Raw genomic sequence first — 25,496 nt, 5'->3', positions numbered from 1 at the left:
CAGAGCCATTGGCCATTATCTTTGAAAACTCCTGGCAATTGGGGGAAGTCCCGGACGACTGGAAAAAGGCTAATGTAGTGCCCATCTTTAAAAAAGGGAAGAAGGAGGATCCTGGGAACTACAGGCCAGGCAGCCTCACCTCAGTCCCTGGAAAAATCATGCAGCAGGTCCTCAAGGAATCAATTCTGAAGCACTTAGAAAGTGATCAGGAACAGTCAGCATGGATTCACCAAGGACAAGTCATGCCTGACTAATCTAATTGCCTTCTGTGACAAGATAACTGGTTCTGTGGATGAAGGGAAAGCAGTGGATGTGTTGTTCCTTGACTTTAGCAAAGCTTTTGACACGGTCTCCCACAGTATTCTTGCCAGCAAGTTAAAGAAGTATGGGCTGGATGAATGGACTATAAGGTGGATAGAAAGTTGGCTAGATCGTCGGGGTCAACGGGTAGTGATCAATGGCTCCATGTCTCGTTGGCAGCCGGTATCAAGCAGAGTGCCCCAAGGGTCGGTCCTGGGGCCGGTTTTGTTCAATATCTTCATAAATGATCTGGAGGATGGTGTGGATTGCACCCTCAGCAAGTTTGCAGACGACACTAAACTGGGAGGAGAGGTAGATACCCTGGAGAGTAGGGATAGGATCCAGAGGGCCCTAGACAACTTAGAGGATTGGGCCAAAACAAATCTGATGAGGTTCAACAAGGACAAGTGCAGAGTCCTGCACTTAGGATGGAAGAATCCCATGCACTGCTATAGATTAGGGACAGAATGGCTAGGCAGCAGTTCTGCAGAAAAGGACCTAGGGGTTACAGTGGATGAGAAGCTGGATATGAGTCAACAGTGTGCCCTTGTTGCCAAGAAGGCCAATGGCATTTTGGGCTGTATAAGTAGGGGCATTGCCAGCAGATCGAGGGACGTGATCGTTCCCCTCTATTCGACATTGGTGAGGCCTCATCTGGAATACTGTGTCCAGTTTTGGGTGCCACGCTACAAGAAGGATGTGGAAAAACTGGAAAGCATCGAGTGGAGGGCAACAAAAATGATTAGGGGACTGGAACACGTGACTTATGAGGAGAGGCTGAGGGAACTGGGATTGTTTAGTCTGCAGAAGAGAAGAGTGAGGGGGGATTTGATAGCTGCTTTCAACTCCCTGAAAGGGGGTTCCAAAGAGGATGGATCTAGACTGTTCTCAGTGGTAGCAGATGACAGAACGAGGAGTAATGGTCTCAAGTTGCAGTGAGGGAGGTTTCGGTTGGATATTAGGAAAAACTTTTTCACAAGGAGGGTGGTGAAACACTGGAATGGGTTACCTAGGGAGGTGCTGGAATCTCCATCCTTAGAGGTTTTTAAGGCCAGCCTTGACAAAGCCCTGGCTGGGATGATTTAGATGGGGATCGGTCCTGCTTTGAGCAGGGGGTTGGACTAGATGACCTCCTGAGGTCCCTTCCAACCCTGATATTCTATGATTCTATGAAAATGGCCGGTGAAATTCAATGTGGATAAATGCAAAGTAATGCACACTGGAAAACATAATCTGAACTATACATATCAAATGATGGGGTCTAAATTAGCTGTTGCCACTCAAGAAAGAGATCGTGGAGTCATTGTGGAGAGTTCTCTGAAAACATCCACTCAATGTGCAGCAGCAGTCAAAAAAGCGAACAGAATGTTGGGAATCATTTGGAAAGGGATAGATCATAAAAAAAATCTGATTGCCTCCATATAAATCCATGGGATGCCCACATCGTGGATACAGTGTGCAGATGTGGTCACCCCATCAGAAAAAGGCGACAAACGTGATATTGGGTATAGAACAGCTTCCATAGGAAGAGAGATAAATAAGACTGGAACTTTTCAGCTTGGAAAAGAGACGACTAAGGGGGCTATGATCGAGGTCCATAAAGTCATGACTGGTGTGGAGAAAGTGAATCCGGAAGTGTTATTTACCCCCTTCACATAACACAAGAATTAGGGATCACCAGATGAAATTAATAGGCAGCAGGTGTAATACAAACAAAAGGAAGTATTTCTTCACACAACGCACAGTCAACCTGTGGAACTCCTTGCCAGAGGATGATGTGAAGGCCAAGAGTATAAAAGGGTTAAAAAAAGAACTAGATAAGTTCATGGAGGACAGGTCCATTAATGGCTATTAGCCAGGATGGGTAAGGAATGGTGTCCCTGGCCTCTGTTTGTCAGAGGGTGGAGATGGATGGCAGGAGAGAGATCACTTGATCATTACCTGTTAGGTTCACTCCCTCTGGGGCACCGGGCATTGGCCACTGTCTGAAGACAGGATACTGGGCTAGATGCACCTTTGGTCTGACCCAGTATGGCTGTTCTTATATTCTGAATAAATTTATGGTAAATTGTGTGCACAGCTGGGGCCCTGTCTCCCACCTGCACCTTGGACACATTCCCCCTGCCCCCCCCTTGTACCTCCAGCTTCAGCTCCTGCATCTCCTATAGCCCTAGCCCTTCTCCTGCCCCACCCTCCCCCATAACATCCCCCTCCTGCTCCTCACATCCCCCTCCAGCTCTGCCCTTCCTCCTGGGCCCCCTTTCCTTCTTCACACTCCCCTTCAGCCCCCCCATGCCCCCAATACACTCTCCCTGTCTGCTCCCCTACTCCTCACACACTCCAGCTCCCCCCCACACACACACCCCGGCCATCCTTGCCCCACTTCTCCTCCTACTCCAACCACCCTTTCTCCCCGGGCAGGCTGTTCTGTGGGCCATTCCGCAGGTCTCCCTCCCACAGGAGCACTCCTGCCTCTCGTGTATCGCCAGGGGCTCCCTGGCAGGGTCTGGTTGGGTCTGACCTCCCTGCCCCCAATCTCCCTCCCTCAGGCCTGCACACCAGGCGCGTATTGAACACGGTGGTGTCCGAGCCCGGCCCGGGGCTGCCCTGGTTCAGCCGTGTTGGGTACGTGGACGATCAGGCCATCTTCGTCTACGCCAGCGGGATGCAGAGCGTGGAGCCTCGCACAGCGTGGATGGCGCAGAACGAGGGTCCGGAGTTCTGGGACTTTCGGCTCTTTTGGTCACGGCGCTGGGAGGCCGGGTTCAATGCGAGTCTGAACACCCAACGCTATGGGGGGCAGGTCCCCAGCCCAGGTGTCTGGTCTGAGCCACGTGAACCCCACTGACACAAGATGCTGCCATGGGTCCATGGTGCTCCATTGGGCGGGGCGGGGGGGGAGCACCTCCCAGGGAGCCCAAGACAGTGGTTGTGGGGGGGTCTCTTTGCTATGGAGTCTAGAAGGAGCTGGGGGCTGAAGGCATCATTGAGAAGGGGGAGTGTGGGCAGGGAGGTCCCTGGCTAACTGTCTCTCTCCTACCTAACCCCACTCCTGGTGGGCGCAGGATGAGGCCCAGCAGCTCACGTCCCTGCATGCCATCTACCCCACGTGTCTCGCTGCACACCAGAGAGGGCAGGACACACTGGAGCCGCACTGCTGCAAGGTGGCTGTGGTGGAGAGGATTGTGGTGAGCGAGACACGGCGCCCGGCAGCTGGAGCCAGCTGGGGGATGGCTGGTGCTGGAGGGGCAGCTGAGGGCAGGGATTGCTGGGGTGAAGATAGGGGAGAAGAGACGGGAGAAATAGTGGGCAGGAATTGGAGGAGTGGGAGGCAGGAGGGGGGATCCTGGTGGCTGGGTGGGGTGCTGGCTGTGTAATCTTCTCATTGGAAAGTGTCAGTGAGGCCCGAATCTCACACGCTCCTTTGTCTCCTTTGGGTTTCACAGGAGCTCATTGAGGAGCTTCCTGATGACTCTCCACCCGGCGCCATCCTGGCCAACTGCCTGATTGCTGTGGGCAACCTCAGGTACCGAGACTCTCTTGCCCAGTTCCCCTCACGCCAGTGCTGCTCAGGTCCATGGCTGGGAGTCACTGTCCCTCCCACTCCCAGGTCACCTCCAGAGGGTGAGTCCTCTGGCAGAGGTGACGGGAAGGTTCACACGCTCCTGGCTGGGCTGTTCTTTTCATTCCAGTAACAGTGCAATGGCTTTTGGGAGAGGCTGACTCCCAGGATCAGATACAGGAGGGGCAGCAGGGTCCAGGGAACAGGCGCTATTCCTGCCCTGCCACTGTCTGTCTGGGAAACCTTGGCCTTATCATTCCCTGGCTTGGTGCCTCAGTTTGCATTCTCGCCAGCCTCTGCCTATTTCCCTGCAGTTTCACGTCCGTGCTGGTGCCAGTCCCACCCCTGCACTGCACAGTCTAATCCCGGCTCCTCTCTCTCTTGCCAGCACCATGACACCCGCCCTGGAGCCAGAGCCGGAGACCCACCTCCTTCGTGCTGCCCTTCATGCCGTGTTCGCCCTGAGCATGGAGAAGGACCCCACCCAAGCCCAGGTAGATCATGCTAAAGTCATGGCTTGAAGAGCTAGTTGTCATCCTGCCACGAATCCTTGCTAATTGCCTGCAGTGGGATGTGAATGAGAGAGGCCAGGATATGTGTTTGGGGGTCTCACCACTGCTTCCCACAGACCCCTCTTCCTATCCTGTGGCAGGTGTAGCCCCAGTTTCCCTAACTCTGACCCATGACTCTCCCTTGCTTTGCAGGATCTGCATAGGGTCTTGCCAGACATCCTGGATGCCATGCTGGGGAATCTGCTGGCAGAGTCCCCAGGCACCAACAGGCTCCACTACATCTTGGAGGTGAGTGTGATGAGAGGGGTGGGGGCAATTTTACCTTAACTCTTAGATCCATTTTCCAGTCTGTCCTCCTAGCTGGGCCCGCAGTGGGCCATCCTTGGTCAGGGCAGTTAGTGCAATGCAGTGTCAGGCCCTTCCTCCTGGAAGGACAGAGGAAGGAGCTGGGACTTCAAGCCAGAGGTCTGCCTGGTTCTGTTCAGCGCTAACCACAGGGCCCCTGGCTGGCTTGGGGAGCGAGAGTCTGAACCCCTCCTGTGAGATCCAGAAGACGGTCCTCAGAGAAGAGTCACAGGCTCGTTCCTAGAGAACCAGGAGGACCCCACACAATCAGCCCTGAGATTCCTGGGGGGATTGTGCTCACACTCAGTCCCTTCACCCAACCAAGGACTTGAGAGCCAGGGAGGGGGAAGGGGTCTGTCTCTTTCCTGGTAAGCTGTTCAGGAATCAGGAGTTCAGGGAGGATGGGAGCAGCCCCAACACCGAGCATTGTCCCAATCTAGAGAGACAGTGACAAGTTGTGACCTGCAGGATACAACCATCATCCTGGGGCAACAATCCCCTTCGGAAGCTCTGCAATCAATGAATTAGATATTCCACCCCACACACAATGTCTCAGCCCCCTGGGGATGGGGAGGGGCTCATTAGCACAACACATGCACCTACCCATTGATCCTGAGCTGCCTCCTTTCCCCACAGCACATTAACTGCTGGATCGTGCCCAGGGTGTCGCGAGAGAGAGCCAGGGCCCTTAGGAGCAGCATGGCCCTGCTCAGATCCACCATCACCCTCCCTGCGTTCGACGACAGTGGCCACTGACCCCAGGCTCCTGGCTCCAGGCGTAGGTGGGCTGGAGCAGGTCTGGGGAGTCAGGCAGCGGTAACAGGAGCTAGCGAACAGAGCTGTAGACAGGGGGGTTTGAGGGGGAGTTTGTCAGGGGAGTTTGTCTTGTGGGGCTTGTGTTTTGCTGTGGGGGGTGGGTTTTGGTGGGGTTTGTGTTTCCCAGATTAACAGGACTTAGGTGGGAAGGGTATGACAGACACAGAGGCAGCAGTGGGAGTGACCCATGTAGCGGAAGACACAAGGAGGATGACTGGATGTGGAAGCTGCCGTATGTCCATGATCCTGGAGGGGGCACCTGGTAAGAGCTTTGTCTGTATGAAATGCCGTCTGCTAGAGCTGATGGAGGAAAAGATCCGAGGTTTGGAGATGCAGGTGGAAAGTCTGGTTGAGTTTAGAAAGGGGTTTGAGCAGATTATGGAGCAAAGACATGAGGTATCTGAAGGGAAAAGCTCAGACTTGCAGATGGAAGCAGGACTGGGGAATTCTGAGGGGAGACTTCTGGGTGAGGAAAGTGGTCAGTGGAAGCATGTGACTAAAAGAACCAGGCAGAGGAAAAGACGGGCTAGTGAAGGAGAAATAGAGCTTAAGAATAGGCATGCAGAGTTGGAAAATGAAGAAGGGGCTCAGCAGGTAGTCACTGAAGGTGGAAGGGCAAGGAAGAAGAGAAGAGCGGCTAGTCCTATAGGAAAAGGGGAAGAGTTAATGGAGATTACACCAAATATGAGCCCCAGGAGGATACAGGATGGGTTAAAGAGGATTCCAAGGGAGAATAGGAATGGAAAGAACTTGCAGCCAGAGGGAACAGGAGATAGACTGGAGAATAGCACCGTCACTAGGAAAAGACAGGTCTATGTGATTGGGGACTCTTTACTGAGAAGAATAGATAGGCCTGTAACCAGAGCTGATCCGGAGAATAGGAGGGTGTGCTGTCTTCCAGGTGCTAAGATACGGGATGTAGACCTGAGGTTGAAAAGGATTCTAAAGGGAGCGGGAATGAATCCCCTAATTATCCTTCATGTGGGAACAAACGATACGGCTAGATTCTCACTGGAAAGTATTAAAGGAGACTATGCTAGGCTTGGGAAGAAGCTTTAGGAAATTGAGGCTCAGGTGATCTTTAGTGGGATTCTGCCTGTTCCTAGAGAAGGGCAACAAAGGTGTGACAAGATTATGACTATCAACAGATGGCTCAGGCAGTGGTGCTATAAGGAGGGCTTTGGGACGTATGGCCACTGGGAGGCATTCATGGATAGAGGACAGTTCTCTCGGGATTCAGAGTAACAGCCGTGTTAGTCTGTATTCGCAAAAAGAAAAGGAGTACTTGTGGCACCTTAGAGACTAACCAATTTATTTGAGCATAAGCTTTCGTGAGCTACAGCTCACTTCATCGGATGCATATTGTGGAAAGTGTAGAAGATCTTTTTATACACACAAAGCATGAAAAAATACCTCCCCCCACCCCACTCTCCTGCTGGTAATAGCTTATCTAAAGTGATCACTCTCCTTACAATGTGTATGATAATCAAGGTGGGCCATTTCCAGCACAAATCCAGGGTTTAACAAGAACGTCTGGGGGTGGGGGGGGTAGGAAAAAACAAGGGGAAATAGTTTACCTTGCATAATGACTTAGCCACTCCCAGTCTCTATTCAAGCCTAAGTTAATTGTATCCAATTTGCAAATGAATTCCAATTCAACAGTTTCTCGCTGGAGTCTGGATTTGAAGTTTTTTTGTTGTAATATAGCAACTTTCATGTCTGTAATCACATGACCAGAGAGATTGAAGTGTTCTCCGACTGGTTTATGAATGTTATAATTCTTGACGTCTGATTTGTGTCCATTTATTCTTTTACGTAGAGACTGTCCAGTTTGACCAATGTACATGGCAGAGGGGCATTGCTGGCACATGATGGCATATATCACATTGGTGGATGTGCAGGTGAACGAGCCTCTGATAGTGTGGCTGATGTTATTAGGCCCTGTGATGGTGTCCCCTGAATAGATATGTGGGCACAGTTGGCAACGGGCTTTGTTGCAAGGATAGGTTCCTGGGTTAGTGGTTCTGTTGTGTGGTATGTGGTTGCTGGTGAGTATTTGCTTCAGGTTGGGGAGCTGTCTGTCGGCAAGGACTGGCCTGTCTCCCAAGATTTGTGAGAGTGTTGGGTCATCCTTCAGGATAGGTTGTAGATCCTTAATAATGCGTTGGAGGGGTTTTAGTTGGGGGCTGAAGGTGACGGCTAGTGGCGTTCTGTTATTTTCTTTGTTAGGCCTGTCCTGTAGTAGGTGACTTCTGGGAACTCTTCTGGCTCTATCAATCTGTTTCTTCACTTCCGCAGGTGGGTACTGTAGTTGTAAGAATGCTTGATAGAGATCTTGTAGGTGTTTGTCTCTGTCTGAGGGGTTGGAGCAAATGCGGTTGTATCGCAGAGCTTGGCTGTAGACAATGGATCGTGTGGTGTGGTCAGGGTGAAAGCTGGAGGCATGTAGGTAGGAATAGCGGTCAGTAGGTTTCCGGTATAGGGAGGTGTTTATGTGACCATTGTTTATTAGCACTGTAGTGTCCAGGAAGTGGATCTCTTGTATGGACTGGACCAGGCTGAGGTTGATGGTGGGATGGAAATTGTTGAAATCATGGTGGAATTCCTCAAGGGCTTCTTTTCCATGGGTCCAGATGATGAAGATGTCATCAATATAGCGCAAGTAGAGTAGGGGCGTTAGGGGACGAGAGCTGAGGAAGCGATGTTCTAAATCAGCCATAAAAATGTTGGCATACTATGGGGCCATGCGGGTACCCATAGCAGTGCTGCTGATCTGAAGGTATACATTGTCCCCAAATGTGAAATAGTTATGGGTGAGGACAAAGTCACAAAGTTCAGCCACCAGGTTAGCCGTGACATTATTGGGGATACTGTTCCTGATGGCTTATAGTCCATCTTTGTGTGGAATATTGGTGTAGAGGGCTTCTACATCCATAGTGGCCAGGATGGTGTTATCAGGAAGATCACCGATGGATTGTAGTTTCCTCAGGAAGTCAATGGTGTCTCGAAGGTAGCTGGGAGTGCTGGTAGCGTAGGGCCTGAGGAGGGAGTCTACATAGCCAGACAATCCTGCTGTCAGGGTGCCAATGCCTGAGATGATGGGGTGTCCAGGATTTCCAGGTTTATGGATCTTGGGTAGTAGATAGAATATCCCAGGTCGGGGTTCCAGGGGTGTGTCTGTGCGGATTTGATCTTGTGCTTTTTCAGGGAGTTTCTTGAGCAAATGCTGTAGTTTCTTTTGGTAACTCTCAGTGGGATCAGAGGGTAATGGCTTGTAGAAAGTGGTGTTGGAGAGCTGCCGAGCAGCCTCTTGTTCATATTCCGACCTACTCATGATGACAACAGCACCTCCTTTGTCAGCCTTTTTGATTATGATGTCAGAGTTGTTTCTGAGGCTGTGGACGGCATTGTGTTCCGCACGGCTGAGGTTATGGGGCAAGTGATGCTGCTTTTCCACAATTTCAGCCCGTGCACGTCGGCGGAAGCCCTCTATGTAGAAGTCCAGTCTGCTGTTTCAACCTTCAGGAGGAGTCCACCTAGAATCCTTCTTTTTGTAGTGTAGGTAGGGAGGTCTCTGTGGATTAGTATGTTGTTCAGAGGTGTGTTGGAAATATTCCTTGAGTCGGAGACGTCAAAAGTAGGATTCTAGGTCACCACAGAACTGTATCATGTTCGTGGGGGTGGAGGGGCAGAAGGAGAGGCCCCGAGATAGGACAGCTGCTTCTGCTGGGCTAAGAGTATAGTTGGATAGGTTAACAATATTGCTGCGTGGGTTGAGGGAACCGTTGCTGTGGCCCCTTGTGGCATGTAGTAGTTTAGAAAATTTAGTGTCCTTTTTCTTTTGTAGAGAAGCAAAGTGTGTGTTGTAAATGGCTTGTCTAGTTTTAGTAAAGTCCAGCCATGAGGAAGTTTGTGTGGAAGGTTGTTTTTTTATGAGAGTATCCATTTTTGAGAGCTCATTCTTAATCTTTCCCTGTTTGCTGTAGAGGATGTTGATCAGGTGATTCCGCAGTTTCTTTGAGAGCATGTGGTACAAGCTGTCAGCACAGTCTGTGTGGTATGTAGATTGTAATGGATTTTTTACCTTCAGTCCTTTTGGTACGATGTCCATCTGTTTGCATTTGGAAAGGAAGATGATGTCCGTCTGTATCTGTACAAGTTTTTTCATGCAGTTGATAGATTTCCACTTCATACGGCTAAATGCAGTGCCTTGCGTAATGACAGGTTTCAGAGTAACAGCCGTGTTAGTCTGTATTCGCAAAAAGGAAAAGGAGTACTTGTGGCACCTTAGAGACTAACCAATTTATTTGAGCATAAGCTTTCATGAGCTACAGCTCACTTCATCGGATGCATATTGTGGAAAGTGTAGAAGATCTTTTTATACACACAAAGCATGAAAAAATACCTCCCCCCACCCCACTCTCCTGCTGGTAATAGCTTATCTAAAGTGATCACTCTCCTTACAATGTGTATGATAATCAAGTTGGGCCATTTCCAGCACAAATCCAGGTTTTCTCACACCCCCCCGCCACACACACACACAAACCCACTCTCCTGCTGGTAATAGCTTATCTAAAGAGACCACTCTCCTTACAATGTGTACGATAATCAAGGTGGGCCATTTCCAGCACAAATCCAGGGTTTAACAAGAGCTGACAGGTCACTGGGGCGAGGCGGGTTGCTGGAGAATGGGGTGGTGGGACGATAGGGTGTCTGGAGGGTTCTTTGGGAGGTAGGTGGGGCCTTGGGCAGCCCCCGGTAATAGGGTGTGGTCTGGGGTTGTCCCTTCTGGTCTCTGCTCCAACTGCGACCAGTTTTCTTCTTCTCTGCCACCTCCACCCATCTGGCTCCAATCTCTCCTGCCTCGATTACAGTTTTGGGCTTCCCATCTAGGATGGATCTTTCTATTTCCTCAGGAACACCCTCTAAGAATTGTTCCATTTGCATTAGGAAGGGCAAATTTACTGGAGATTCAACACTTGCTCCTGATATCCAGGCATCCCAATGTTTCACAAGGTGGTAGGCATGTCGGGTAAATGACACATCTGGTTTCCACCTTAGGGCTCTGAACCTCCGATGAGAATGCTCGGGTGTTATCCCCATTCTGACTCTCGCCTTGGATTTAAACAGTTCATACTTCTTCATGTGTTCTTTAGGCATTTCAGCCGCCACCTGAGCTAAGGGTCCACTGAGCTGCGGCCTCAGCTCTACCATGTATTGGTCGGTAGAGATGCTGTACCCAAGGCAGGCCCTTTCGAAGTTTTCTAAGAAGGCCTCCGTATCATCACCTGCCTAGTAGGTGGGGAACTTTCTGGGATGGGAAGTGGTACCTGGAGAAGGATTGCTAGGGTTTGTTGGTATATTCTGCTGAGCCTTTACCTTCTCCATCTCCAGTTCATGTTTCCTCTCTTTTTCCTTCTCCTCCTCCACATGCTTCCTTGCCTCCATTTCCCTCCTGTGGGCAGCCTCCTGTACTTCCTTCTCCAGGCGCAGGAGTTCTATCTGTCTTTCATGTTCCTTTTGTTTTTCCTCAGCCTGAAATCTGGCTAATTCCAGCTTTTGTTGAGCCGTGGAGTCTGTCATCCTAACCTCTCTGTTTTTAACTAACTTTACACCCGAGATTTAGAAATAAACAAACAAAACTTGGCTGTAAAATTTTGCTGTGCTGGAATAGGATACCTATTCTCTGATAGTGATTGCCAGCCTACAGAAAAAGACAATTCCCTTTGTCTCTGCTCTGGCCCCAAATCAAAGCAAAAAACCTCCACTACTTGGAAACCTCCTTTCCAGCAGCCCCAAAGGAAAAAAAAATCCTTTTCAAATCTGTGCTCCTTGTAAAAAAAATCAAAATCCTAAAAAAAAAAACCCTACCACTTTTGTCTCCAGGCAAATGGGTATAGAACACCCCACTATTTACTTTTAGGGGAAAAAAACCTCAGGTTTGTGAAGACTGTGAATTTCCCTGCAGGAGGTTAACTACTCTGCCTCCAGGCAAAGAAAACCTGCAATTCACAAAGATAATCCCCTTTTGTCTCTGCTCTGGCCCCAAAGCAGAGAAAAAACTAGCTGCTTTCAGTTGGACCTCCTTTCCAGCAGCCCCAAAGGAAAAAAAATATTTCCTTTTTAAAATCTGTTTTTCTCGTTCAAAAAATCTCAAATTGATCTCAAAATGATTTCAGGTTAATCCCACCACTCTGCCACCATGTCAAGGTTCCTTCCCCACTCTGAACTCTAGGGTACAGATGTGGGGACCTGCATGAAAACCTCCTAAGCTTACTTTTACCAGCTTAGGTTAAAACTTCCCCAAGGTACAAATTAATTTTACCCTTTGCCCTTGGATTTCCACTGCCACCACCAAACTTTATCTGGGTTCCTGAAAAAACAGAGTTTGGACACGTCTTTCCCCCCAAAATCCTCCCAACCCTTACACCCCACTTCCTGGGGAAGGTTTGGTAAAAATCCTCACCAATTTGCATAGGTGACCACAGACTCAAACCCTTGGATCTTAGAACAATGAAAAAGCATTCCGTTTCCTTACAAGAAGACTTTTAATAGAAGTAAAAAGAAAAGAATCACCTCTGTAATATCAGGATGGTGAATACCTTACAGGGTAATTAGATTCAAAACATACAGAATCCCTCTAGGTAAAACCTTAAGTTACAAAAAAGACACACAGACAGGAATAGTCATTCTATTCAGCACAGCTATTTTCTCAGCCATTTAAAGAAATCATAATCTAACACATACCTAGCTAGATTATTTACTAAGTTCTAAGACTCCATTCCTGTTCTGTCTCCGGCAAAAGCATCACACAGACAGACACAGACCCTTTGTTTTTCTCCCTCCTCCCAACTTTTGAAAGTCTCTTGTCTCCTCATTGGTCATTTTGGTCAGGTGCCAGCGAGGTTACCTTTAGCTTCTTAACCCTTTACAGGTGAGAGGATTTTTCCTCTGGCCAGGAGGGATTTTAAAGGGGTTTACCCTTCCCTTTATATTTATGACAAAGACATTTTTGGACTTTTAGTTTAGGATGAGCGCGACCCAGGAAGGAGTGGGCTAAAAGATGGTCACCTGGCTGAAGGGCTGAGTTCCCAGGCAAAAAACTGCCAGAGTGCCCCACCGACTCTTGGCCGGGGTGCTAGCCCAGCAAGAAAGCTGTGGCACCAGGCCTTGCCAGGAAGGGGAACCTATCGGTGAGTGAACTCTGTTACAAGCCTGCTTCCACTGTGGAAACAGCCGGTAATGGAGAGTGGTGGGGATGGCCTCTGGGAGAGGATGGCCGGAGTGGTCATACAGCAGGGGCAGCAGGGTCCAGGGATGAGAGCAGGGAACAGGTTGTAGTGCAGCCCTGCCACTGAGTGGTAACGTGATCCTGGCCACGTCACTCTCCCACCTGGTGCCTCACTTTCTCTATCTTTGAAATGGGGACCATCCTGACCCACCTTAAGAACGTGTTTGATCCTCTGCTCTTGTTTCTCCAACCCCTGCCCTCCTAGCCCCACACAGGCCTCTGCCCTGTTCCTCAAACTTCCATGCCCATGTTAGTGCCTGCGTCGCCCCCCAGCTGCAAGGTCTCCTGTACAGTCTCCTGCCAGCAAACTGAAGCCGCCTCTAGATCCAGAACAGGAATTGGTTGGTTCAGTTGCTTATTCTCTGGGGTTCAGACCCTCTGTTCTCCCCCTGGGGTGACAGAACCCTGATTGTCAGATCTGTCTTTCAGGCTCTGTCCCAGCCTCTCAGATATATCCTGCAGCCAGCCCAACTCAGGGAGCAGTGCGGACAGGTTATCTCATCCTGTGAAACCAAGCAACATGGGTCCCATTGAGACTCAGATGGAAGATCCCATACATCTCCTGGAGGTAAGAACCGTTCACTCGTCCTGCCACTTGGGGCTCTTGCTACAAACAGGGGGCTCCTGCTACATATCCTTGTTGGGAGGTTTCCCTGTCCCTGGATCCCAGCCCTGGTGCAGAGACCTATTTCTCATCATGATATCCTCATGTTATTCTCAGAGGATGTGTCCAGGATCCTGGAGACTGTTTCCTGCAGGAAGTTTGAGCGGGCAGAGATCACTCACTGTCATGACCCACGGGTCTGCAGGGTTCACGGAAGCAGCCACGCTCCAACTCTCCACCTGGAAGCCTGCTGAAAATTGCTTACCCAGGACCCACGACGTTCAGCCCCAGTGTGAGGCTCCACTCCTGAGGTCCTGTTGGAGGAGTCGGAGAGCAGCTAATTGGCCCCCTGGCCCTGCTTAAGACAGCAGCAGGAAGAGGAAGCTGTCTGAACACCAGGGCTGCTCCCTGTTCTGGACCATGTGCTGCCTCTTTCTGCTGCCGCTCCCCTGGCTTGATTTCCTGGCATCTGATTTGTGGTTGTGGTCGCAAGTTTGTTTTTTGCTTCTGATCTTCCAGTATCCTGACCCAGCTGACTCATGACTCCTGTCCTGTGAGCGTGGACTCTGGCTCTGACCAGTAGGTCTGGCTGTCCTTGACCCAGCCATGACAGTCATCGACTCAGAGACTTTAAGGTCGGAAGGGATCATTATGATCATCTAGTCTGGCCTGCACAATGCAGGCCACAGAATCTCACACACCCACTCCTGCAATAAACCTCTCACCTTTCTCTGAGGTATTGAAGTCCTCAAATCATGGTTTAAAGACTTCAAGGTGCTGAGAATCCTCCAGCAAGTGACCCGTGCCCCATGCTGCAGAGGAAGGTGAAAAACCCCCAGGGCTTCTGCCAATCTGCCCTGGGGGAAAATTCCATCCCGACCCCGAATATGACGATCAGCTGAACTCTGAGCATGTGGGCAAGACTCACCAGCCAGACACCCAGGAAAGAATTCTCTGTAGTAACTCAGATCCCCTCCCATGCAACATCCCATGAAAGGCCACTGGGCCCCATCTACCACGAAGAGTCAAAGATCAATTAATTGCCAAAATCATGCTGTCCCATCCTACCATCTCCTCCATAAATTTATCGAGCTTAATCTTGAAGCTAGATAGGTTTTTTGCCCTCACTGCTTCCCTTGGAAGGCTGTTGCAGAACTTCACTCCTCTGATAATGGTTCGAAACCTTTGTCTAATTTCAAGTCTAAACTTCCTGCTGGCCAGTTTATATCCATTTGTTCTTGTGTCCACGTTGGTACTGAGCTTAAATAATTCCTCTCCCTCTATGGTATTTATCCCTCTGATATATTTATAGAGAGCAATCATATCTCCCCTCAGCCTTCTTTTGGTTAGGCTAAACAAGCCTAGCTCCTTGAGTCTCCTTTCATAAGACAGGTTTTCCATTCCTCGGATCATCCTAGTAGCCCTTCTCTGTACCTGTTCCAGTTTGATTTCATCCTTCTTCAACATGGGAGACCAGAACTGCACACAGTATTCCAGGTGAAGAATGCCTTTTATAATGGTACTAACACCCCCTTATCTCTACTGGAAATACCTTGCCTGATGCATCCCAAGACCGCATTAGCTTTTTTCACGGCCATATCACATTGGCGGCTCATAGTCATCCTGCGGTCAACCAATACTCCAAGGTCCTTCTCCTTCTCTCTTACTTCCAATTGATGTGTCCCCAGCTTATAACTAAAATTCTTCTTATTAATCCCTAAATGCATGACCTTACGCTTCTCACTATTAAATTTCATCCTATTGCTATTACTCCAGGTTACAAGGTCATCCAGATCTTCCTGTATGATATCCTGGTCCTTCTCTGAATTGGCAATACGTCCCAGCTTTGTGTCATCCACAAACTTTATTAGTACACTCCCACTTTTTGTGCCAAGGTCAGTAATAAAAAGATTAAATAAGATTGGTCCCAAAACCAATCCCTGAGGAACTCCACTGGTAACCTCCCTCCAGCCTGACAGTTTGCCTTTCACTATGACCCACTGTAGTCTCCCCTTTAACCACTTCCTTATCCACCTTCCAATTTTCATATTGATCCCCATCTTTTCCAATTTAACTAATAATTCCCCATGTGGCACCGTATCAAATGTCTTATTGTAATCTAGATAAATTAGATCCACTGCGTTTCCTTTGTCTAAAAAATCTGTTTCTGTCTCAAAGAGGGAGAGCAGGTTGGTTTGGCATGATCTACCTTTTGTAAAACCATGTTGTATTTTGTCCCATTTACCATTGACCTCAATGTCCTTAACTACTTTCTCCTTCAAAATTTTTCCAAGACCTTGCATACTACAGATATCAAACTAACAGGCCTGTAGTTACCCGGATCACTTTTTTTCCTTTCTTAAAAATAGGAACTGTGTTAGCAATTCTCTAGTCATATGGTACAACCCCTGAGTTTACCGATTCATTAAAAATTCTTGCTAATGGGCTTGCAATTTCTTGTGCCAATTCCTTTAATATTCTTGGAGGAAGATTAGTTGGGCCCCCGATTTAGTCCCATTAAGCTGTTCGAGTTTTTGGCTTCTACCTCGGATACGGTAATATCTATCTCCATAGCCTCATTCCCATTTCTCATGCTGTCGTTATGCCTAAGCTCCTCATTAGCCTCCTTAAAGACTGAGGCAAAGTATTTGTTTAGATATTGGGCCATGCCTAGATTATCCTTGACCTGCACTCCATCCTCAGTGTTTAGTGGTCCCACTTCTTCTTTCTTTGTTTTCTTCTTATTTATATGGCTATAGAACCTTTTACTATTGGTTTTAATTCCCTTTGCAAGGTCCAACTCTCCTTGACTTTTAGCCTTTCTCACTTTATCCTTACGTGTTCTGACCTCAATAAGGTAGCTTTCCTTGCTGATCCCTCCCATCTTCCACTCCCTGTATGCTTTCTGCTTTTTCTTCATCACCTCTCAGAGATGCTTGCATATCCAGCTTGGTCTGCCACTCCTGCCTATGAATTTTTCTCCTTTCTTGGGATGCAGGCTTCTGATAGTTTCTGCAGCTTTGATTTAAAGTAATCCCAGGCCTCCTCCGCCTTTCGATCCATAAATTCTTCAGTCCAATCCACTTCCCTAACTAATTTCCTTAATTTTTGAAAGTCAGCCCTTTTGAAATCAAAAACCCTAGTCACAGATCTATTTTTGTTTATCCTTCCATTCAGTTTGAACTGAATTAGCTCATGATCGCTCAAACCAAGGTTGTCCCCAACAACCATTTCTTCTATGAGGTCCTCACTACTCACCAAAACCAAATCTAAAATGGCATCCCCTCTTGTTAGTTCAGCAACTACTTGATGAAGGAATCCATCAGCTATCACCTCTAGGAAAATCTGAGCCCTATTATTATTATTAGCACTTATCCTCCAGTCTAGATCTGGGAAGTTAAGATTTCCCATTATCACACAGTTGCCATTAGTATTTACTTCATTAAAAACATTAAAGAGGTCTCTCTCCATATCCAAATTAGATCCCGGCAGTCTATAGCACACCCCAAGCACTATCCCAGGGGAGGCTTTAGTAGTTTTCTTCCCCAAAGTGATTTTTGCCCAGACTCTGTCTTATCCATTCCATCGCTTCTTATTTCTTTACAATCGACCTCATCATTGATATACAATGCTACTCCACCACCTTTGCCTTTATTTCGGTCTTTCCTAAACAGCACATACCCTTCAATACCTGAACTCCAGTCATGACCACTATTCCACCGTGTTTCTGTTATCACTACAATATCTGGTTTCACTTCCTGCACCAGTAGCTCTAGTTCCTCCATTTTGTTACCTAGGCTCCTCGCATTGGTGTACAAACATCTTAATTTTTGCTGTTTGCCCTCAATCACATTCTTTACCCGATTAGGCATTGACATTCTACCGCCAGTATGACCTATTAGACTGGTATCCACACTGCCCTTCCTCCTTATGTCCATTCTCCTACTCACAGCTGTATCCTTCATTACTTTGTTTTCTTCCCTCTCAATATTAAAATCCGGTGTGGACATTACCTGGACATCTTCCAACCATCTCCCCCAAATTCCTCGTTTAAAGCTCTCTTAATCAGTTGTGCCAGCCTCCATCCGAGAGGTCTATTTCCTTCCCTACTCAGATGAAGTCCATCCGGAGAGAACAGTCCTCTGTCCATGAAGGCCTCCCAGTGGCCATACATCCCAAAGCCCTCCTTACAGCACCACTGCCTGAGCCATCTGTTGATAGTCATAATCTTGTCACACCTTTGTTGCCCACCTCTAGGAACAGGCAGAAACCCACTGAAGATCACCTGAGCCTCAATTTCCTAAAGCTTCTTCCCAAGCCTGGCATAGTCTTCCTTGATACGTTCCAACGAGAATCTGTCGGTATCATCTGTTCCCACATGAAGGAAGATCAGTGGATTCACAAACACACACACACCTCCTGGTGTTGGGAGGGGAAGAGGAGAAAGGACAAAAGATGCAAGAGAAGAAGAGAAAGGAGGGAGGAATGGAGGAAAAGGTGAAATAAAAAGGACTAACCCTCATGTCCCCAGTGATTCTAAGGGACAGAATTTAGGTGCGGAATAAAATTCTGCCCCCTTAAGCTTGTGTTTTCCACGCCTAGAATTCAACTGTCACCAGATGGAGCCGACTGAAGAGGTTTCAGACCTGAGGAGGCTCTTACCTTCTCAACAGGGACGTGTGTTTTCTATCAATAAATCTATGAAAGGAAAGGAGAAAACTCTAGAGAGGTTCCCCCTGGTGCTCACGTACGTGACCCCGATCCCCTCTCAGTCCTCACGGAGAGACCTCGAGAAGGAGACTCGCTGAAGTGAAGCCACAGGGGTCGCCGAGGTTTCCCTGGCCCCTCCCCGTCCTGCCTGGCTGATGTCAGCATCTGTCTGTGAGGTCACCACCTCCCCACCACCTTTGACCAATCGGCTGAGCTCCTGCAAAAGGCCTGTGTGATGTCACTGCCACCCCCTCCCTTGCCGTGCTCATGTCCTGCCACTGGCCAGACACGCTGGAGGTTGGAGCTGCTCCCTGGGGATCGCCCCACTCAATGAGGGTTCGTTCTAGGAACAGGGCAGGATTGACTTTTTGTGGGCCTGGCACCAAACATATTTGTGGGCCCCCCTGGGGAATGAAGAGGCCGGGGCAAGAGTACAGCGGGCAGGGTGGATTTGATTTAAATCACTCGTCAGGAAGACTCCATTTAATCATGGTTTTCTACATAAAAGTGCATTCTTGTTGCTTGTTATAACCTTAATACATATTCTTCACAACTCAGAGTTTGATGTAGGTTTCACTTTTAGAAGGGAAACACTATACATTTTTATACCGTGATTTATTTGGAAAACTTTTCAGATGAGTTTTACAGCTATGTCACAAAATGAATGAGTGTTTGGTTATTTCATTTACCAAAGGTAACTGAAGCAGAGATTTATGAAGTTATTGGGAGGTGAACTCTCTCCAATTCAACAGGTTAATCATTAATATTTGGAGGATTTTCTTGCCAGGCTGTATTAGGAAGAGAACATCCCCAGACAGATATTTAAATTGCTTTATTTAACTAAAACAACCACGTGAAGTATTCTGGATATTTTTCTTCAACAGCAAACATAATAGTTTAACAAAAAGCATATGTCCCTCACTTCTCACGTTTATCTCCAGACTTCTTTTCCTTGTCCAGATCTATTCTGCCCCCAACAATCTTCTATTTATTGAACTCTTTGAAACTTTTCACTTTTAAAGAGAGGTAAGGGGTTGACCCTGTGTCCACATATTTGCAGAGGGACAATAGAGTTGAGGTCTGTTATTTCTCACCTCTCTATATTATTTATTTATTTAAAACCTTTTTGCTGTTAACAAGCACGTTACCTCTGGAGACACAAATCCACAGTTTGAGAACTGCAAAACTAAGCATCTCTGATGTACCTTAATTAAAACAATCTTTAGATATTTTTTCCTCAAAAATCCAATTTAAATTAAAAAAATCCGATTATTTGATTTTTTAAAAAAAGTCATTGATTTTCATCCACCCTCAAAGTTGGGCATGGGGGGCAGGGGGAAGGATTGGTCCCCAGCTGGAGTGAGGCAGGGGACAGGGGCAAGATGAGCACAGCGGGACATGGGGGGAGGATTAGTCCCTGTTGACTGGAGCAAGGCAGGGGCTGAGGGCAAAAGCACAGTGGGGCAGGAGCTAGGGTTGGTCCTTGAAGCAAGAGAGGGGCCGGGGGTAAACTGCAAGCAGAGCAGGTCTGGGGAGGGGGTAAACAGGATCCCCCCACTCCTGCCCACATAGAGTGGGTACCTACCTTCGCCCTGGTTCTAGCCCATTCTCGTCATCTCGCTCTGCACTGAGCTGAGGGTGGGGTGCACGGAGCACAGGGCTGGGTGTGAAGGAGAAGGCTGGGGGTTGGGGTGCAGGGTCTGAACAGGAGGTAGAATGAGGGAGGGGGCTCAGGGTTGGGGCAGGAGGTTGGGGGTGTGGAGCGCTTACCTGGGGCAGCTCCCATTCGGTGCCAGGGGTGCAGGTTGGTATGTGGGGGGGAGGGTGCAAGAGCTCCAGTTTGGTGCTCAGGGTGGGGGTGGGGATGTGTGGGGGGTGCAGGAGTCAGAACTGGGGACTGGGTGTGTGTGAGGGGGGTGCAGGAGTCAGGGGAGGGTGTGTGAAGGAGTCAGGGCAGAGGGCTGCGTGTGTGGGAGAGGGCTGCAGGGGTCAGGGCTGGGGAGGTGCGCTGGAGTCATGGGGGTGCTCCCAGGCCCCTGCCCTGAGCAGTTCACAGGAGGGGGCTGGAGGGGGGCTGGAGGGGGGCTGGAGGGGGTATACCCCGATTCCACCCCCTACCTCAAGGCCCTGTCCCCGCCTCTTCTCCACGTCCCCCTCTCTCTGCCCGGCACACCGCGGACCGGGGGCAGGGGGCGGAGGTGGGGCGAGTCCGCAGCGAGCTGCAGGGCGAGGCGGGAGCTTGGCTGCCGGCGGCCTCGGAGCAGCAGGACCGAGCCCGGGGCGCAGCCCCACCAAGCTTCTCCCCCGCAGGAGAGAGCGGGGGCGGAGAAGAGTGGCTGGGCCGGGGCGCCCCTACCCCAGTCTCCACCGCCCCCCATCTCCAGCAGTCCGGCCGCCCCCCTTTTTTTTTTGCGCTGGGGCGACCCTGATTCAGGTGTGCCTGGGCCCACCCCGTGCGCACGCCTCTGAAGCGAGCATTATTGTGTGATCCTTGAGAACCCCGGAGCTGTGCTGCCCCTGAGTAGTGTGAGCAGGAATTGTGCTTTTTCACACTGCTTGTGAACACATGGGAGTCCAGCTAGCCGGCTTTCAGCTCCCCCACTATAAAAAGTGATCAAGCCCTTCCTGTACCACAAACCCAGGGCCTTGAAGGGATGGGTCAGCGTGGAGAATTCAGGGCTTGCCAACAGGGGGACACTCAGCAAAATGAATTTTGATTAGTAGAAGGTGTGACTTGAAAATGGATTAGTTAAATGGCATCGAACCCCTCACTAACCCCATCAAAGAACTGACCTACATAGCGCATCAGAGCTCAAAGCTATTTCTTTATGTTTTTTGGGAGAAAGCTACATATTCCACAGTCCACACCCCTCTTCAAATGAGAGTTTTGGGGAGGTTGCAGAGAGGTTCCCTGTGCCTCTCTGGTGACTTGGCTTCTGGATTCTCCTGGTCTTTACCTTCTCCTGCTCCTGCAGTGTTGATTTTCTCTCCTTCGCCATCCTGCAGCCTCCTCCTTCTCTTCCTGTTGAAATAGCAGCAGCAGTTGCTCTGGTATCTTAGACCTTGTCTACTTCCTGGAACAGTGGGGGCCTATCTCCATTGGCCGATATACAGCCCCACTGTGTAACCCAGATGTGGCTGCATCTTAGTACCAAGACACCAGGGGTCACGGCGCCAGTGGAGAGGGTACACACAGGCCACTGCCCCACGTGGCCACCAGACGTCAGACTGTGCCCTGTGTTAGCTGGCTACCACACTTCACTGCCCCAAGGCGTGAGGTACACGCAGGCTACACATGAGGTACACAAAACCTGTTCTCAAACTGGGCCCCAGGGGTCACTGCAGCACTGGCTGGGGGGACACATGCAGGGCACTACCTCACGTGGCCACCAGGAGTCACTGCTGCAATGGTGGTGGGGGGGGAATGATAAACAGGCCACGGCCTGAAGTGGCCACTGCCACAACGGTGTGTGTCTGTCTGTTGTGGGAGGGAGATACCAAGAGGGCACTGCCACACCAGGCCACCACGGGGAGGTCACTGCTCCAATTAGTAGTGCCTCAACTGGCCAACAGGGGGCACTACCTCAGATGTGGGAGTGCGGGGAGAGGAGGAAATCAAAGGCCACTGCCTCACTTACCACCAGCAGTCACTACCCAAATAGGGGATGTCATAAAAATAAAGGGAAGGTAAAACCCCTTTAAAATCCCTCCTGGCCAGAGGAAAAATCCTCTCACCTGTAAAGGGTTAAGAAGCTAAAGGTAACCTCGCTGGCACCTGACCAAAATGACCAATGAGGAGACAAGAGACTTTCAAAAGCTGGGAGGAGGGGGAAAAATCAAAGGGTCTGTGTCTGTCTGTATGCTGCTTTTGCCAGGGACAGAACAGGAATGGAGTCTTAGAACTTTTAGTAAGTAATCTAGCTAGGCATGTGTTAGATTATGATTTCTTTAAATGGCTGAGAAAAGAACTGTGCTGAATAGAATGACTATTCCTGTCTGTGTGTCTTTTTTGTAACTTAAGGTTTTGCCTCGAGGGATTCTCCATGTTTTGAATCTAATTACCCTGTAAGGTATCTACCATCCTGATTTTACAGAGGTGATTCCTTTACTTCTATTAAAAGTCTTCTTGTAAGAAAACTGAATGCTTTTTCATTGTTCTCAGATCCAAGGGTTTGGGTCTGTGGTCACCTATGCAAATTGGTGAGGATTTTTACCAAACCTTCCCCAGGAAGTGGGATGCAAGGGTTGGGAGGATTTTGGGGGGAAAGACGTGTCCAAACTACGTTTCCCAGTAAACCCAGTTAAAGTTTGGTGGTGGCAGTGGAAATTCCAAGGGCAAAGGGTAAAATTAATTTGTACCTTGGGGACGTTTTAACCTAAGCTAGTAAAAGTAAGCTAAGGAGGTTTTTATGCCGGTCCCCACATCTGTACCCTGGAGTTCAGAGTGGGGAAGGAACCTTGACAGGGGAGACAAACACACATGCACAGGGCACTGCCCCAATTGGGGGATATATAGAGGGTATTGCCCCACGTGAATGCCAGGGATTAGTGCCTGCCATAGCTGGCCAAAGCGGGGGTGGGGGGCTACACACAGGGAACTGCCCCACTTGGCCACCAGTGCACATCCCTAGTGGGGGAGTGATGCACACCAGGAACAGGGCTCACTGCCACAAGGGGGTTGGAAGATACCCAGGGTACTACCTAACAGGGCCACACAGGCACCCTGCCACCTTGGGGGAGTGAAGTACTCACCTAGAACACTGACTCATCTGGCTACCAGTGGTGCCTGGCCAGCAGGGGTCACGATCACAGTGCTGGGGGGGAGATACACATAGGGCACTATCCCACCTGGCCAGCAGCGGTCAGTGCCCCAACAGGAGCGATATTCACCATGCACTGCCCCACCTGGGCACCAGGGGGCCCTGCACCCTGACACCAACCCACACATACCCCTGGTGAGCAGGTGTGTGCCTGTGTGTTACTCTGCACTTTAAGGAATGAGGCAAAGGCTAATTTTATTTAAATTTCTGATGGCGAAAGCTCTGAGTTACAACCCTCACCTTGCTGAGCACCTGCCCATAGCCAGAGCAGTGTCCCCGATGACAGCAGAGACCCCAGAACAGAGACCCAAAAGGGAAGCAGCTTTTAGGGGAAGCAATGACAGACTCTGGGGAGGGGTTCTGGGGAAGCAGAGAAAGACCAAGTAACCAGTGGCACCGTTGGAAACCCAGTATTGGGCGTGGACCCCGAGCGAGGCTTTTGGGTGATGCAGTAATGGAGCCAGGGATGATAAGGGGGTTTCTAGGCATCTCTAATCCCAGCCCCACTTCTCCTGTGCCCAAGGCCATGACCACGAATCTACCCCTCTCCGTCTCAGACCCCACAGCCCCAAAGACATGACTGGCCACTCATGCTGTGACCCAGTTACACCAATGAAGTCTCCCCAAACTCTCTAGGAAGATACGGGGTGGGAGGGGCAAGCCACTTAGCGCAGTAGGGCAGAGACCATGGCCACAGGCAGATAGACCCAGCCTAGCCCAGAGGAGACTGGGGGAGGGGGAGCAGAGGAAGAGGATGCAGGCAACTGAACATAACAGGTGTCCATGAAAGGAGAGAGAGAGTTTGAGGGTGAGTTGGCCAACACAGTAGAGAAGACAGAGAGAGAGAGAGAAACCTAGGAGGAAGGAAAGAAACTCAGAATCGGGAGTCACCCTCATGGATTCAACCTTCTGCTAGGGAGCACACCCCACTCCTGGCCAGAGAGATGATCAGCCCCCGCAAATGGCAACATCATCTCCCTTGAAGCCACAGCTAGGCAGGAAACCCACACCCAGCTAACGGGAAGTCCCTGCTTGGAGCCAGGGGGGCTGTGACCAGAGCCCTCCCCAAACCAGACACTTACCTCACTCACAGCGACAGCTGCTTCGCTCCCAGCTGGACAGGTCTTGCCTGGCATCAACAGGATTCACGCTGTCACTGCTCTCGCTCACTTTCCATCTCACCTCGGGGCTGGACTCCGTCCTCATGACTTCTTTCCCCTTGGTATTAAACACAACACAAGAGGGAAAGAAAAAGCAATGGTGGCGAGGCTCCTCTTCTCGCTCCTCCCGCACCCCAGGGCTCTGGCTTCAACCCTCCTCCCATTATGCCATCACAGATACAATTAGAAATCCCCCCTCTGCACCTGCACCCAAAGGAGTCACTCTGCACAGGAGACGATTGTCTCTTCCCCTGCCCTTAATACCACGCGCAGCTCACGGCCTCTGAAGAAAACTAACCTGGGAAGAGCTGAGGAAGAGAGTGCCGTCACCGCTGACTCACACCCAGTGTGGGAAAGGCAGAAAGCTCAGGACTGTTCATCTCTGCTTACCGGGATGTCCAGCCTGCTCAGCTCCACTTCTTCCAGCTTCTCCTCTGCCTGGGGCTCCTGGGCGACTCATCTGCAAGCGCAGGAAATAACCGACGAGCGAGGCAGCCCTGCCCACAGCTCTACCGGTGCGCGAGAGCTCGGCCTCCCTCCGTCTCCCACATGCTCTGGAGCAGCCCCACGCGATGAAAAGAGACAGAGCCAAAGGGCTGCGTGGCCAGTCACCCCACCTCCCCCTCTGTCGCCTCCAGGACCCGCTATGATTCTCTTCCCTCCTGCTAGATGGTGCAGGCTCTCGAGACCAAGCCTGTGGGGATCAATGCGCACTTCTCCTGCCCATGGCCTGCGGTAGGAGGCAGTAAAAAGAGAGAGAGGGTGAGCTGGACAGGTCTTGCCTGGCATCAAGACACACACACAGACTTCTTTTCCCTTGGTGCCAAACACAACGCAAGAAGGAAAAACAAAAGTTATCGTCACACTCTGCCGTGATGGCGGGGCTCTTCTTTTCGCATCTCCCACACCCCAGGGCTCTACCCTGAACCCCCTTCCCATGATGTTCTGGGAGCTACAATTAGAAGCACCCCAACAGGCCCCCACTGCCTAGCCCCCCAAAACACACAAACCTCCCCACTGCCCTCCCCACCCTCACAGCCCAGCACCCCCCACACACCTTCACACCCTGCCCCCTTCCCTGGCCGCACTCACCAGACCTGCCGGGCGGTCTCTGGCCCCTAGGGTCAGAGCGGCGAGGGGGGGTCTCCAGACTCTCCACGTGCTGCCCCCCCCCACAAGCGCGAGCTCCGTGGCTCCCACTGGCTGGGAAAGTGCCAACGGGAGCCACCAGAGCCGCCGAGCGGGGCTTGCAGGTGCCGGCAGCCCGCAGAGGCCCCTTTGCCCCCCGCCCTGACCCTAAGAGCCAGAGGGACCAGCCGGGGGATGAGGTGGGGAGTCCCAGCGGTGCTTACATGGGGCGGCTCCCGTCCCGGGAA

At 50.2% G+C, this 25,496-nt stretch overlaps 1 protein-coding gene and 1 long non-coding RNA gene across 4 annotated transcripts; one reads left to right on the top strand and one right to left on the bottom strand.

Annotated features, from left to right (window-relative positions):
* The first annotated feature begins 2,584 nt into the window (after positions 1 to 2,584).
* LOC119566033 (maestro heat-like repeat-containing protein family member 1) lies at positions 2,585 to 18,844 on the top strand. Of its 2 annotated transcripts, XM_043545711.1 has the most exons (6): positions 2,585 to 3,116; positions 3,366 to 3,488; positions 3,747 to 3,826; positions 4,251 to 4,356; positions 4,567 to 4,662; positions 18,033 to 18,844. In XM_043545711.1, the coding sequence occupies exons 1-6, from the start codon at positions 3,093 to 3,095 to the stop codon at positions 18,078 to 18,080; spliced, it is 477 nt and encodes a 158-aa protein (XP_043401646.1). In that variant the 5' UTR covers positions 2,585 to 3,092; the 3' UTR covers positions 18,081 to 18,844. The 2 variants fall into 2 exon arrangements, with proteins under 2 accessions (XP_043401646.1, XP_043401647.1); XM_043545712.1 differs by lacking the exons at positions 3,366 to 3,488; positions 18,033 to 18,844 and adding an exon at positions 5,356 to 5,685.
* A 2,101-nt stretch (positions 18,845 to 20,945) lies between these two features.
* LOC119566037 lies at positions 20,946 to 25,086 on the bottom strand. 2 transcript variants are annotated; one of them, XR_005225014.1, is made up of 4 exons: positions 24,419 to 25,086; positions 24,043 to 24,178; positions 22,893 to 22,954; positions 20,946 to 21,162 (listed from the first exon to the last, which is right to left on the bottom strand). It is a non-coding gene; the product is annotated as an uncharacterized LOC119566037 (long non-coding RNA). The 2 variants fall into 2 exon arrangements; XR_005225016.1 differs by lacking the exon at positions 22,893 to 22,954.
* Positions 25,087 to 25,496: the final 410 nt, after the last annotated feature.

This window comes from Chelonia mydas, chromosome 4, assembly GCF_015237465.2.
Source record: "Chelonia mydas isolate rCheMyd1 chromosome 4, rCheMyd1.pri.v2, whole genome shotgun sequence".
In the NCBI taxonomy this organism is placed as follows: domain Eukaryota; kingdom Metazoa; phylum Chordata; order Testudines; family Cheloniidae; genus Chelonia; species Chelonia mydas.
Note: the sequence above shows the minus strand (reverse complement) of the source record. Positions and strands in the feature narration are given on the sequence as shown.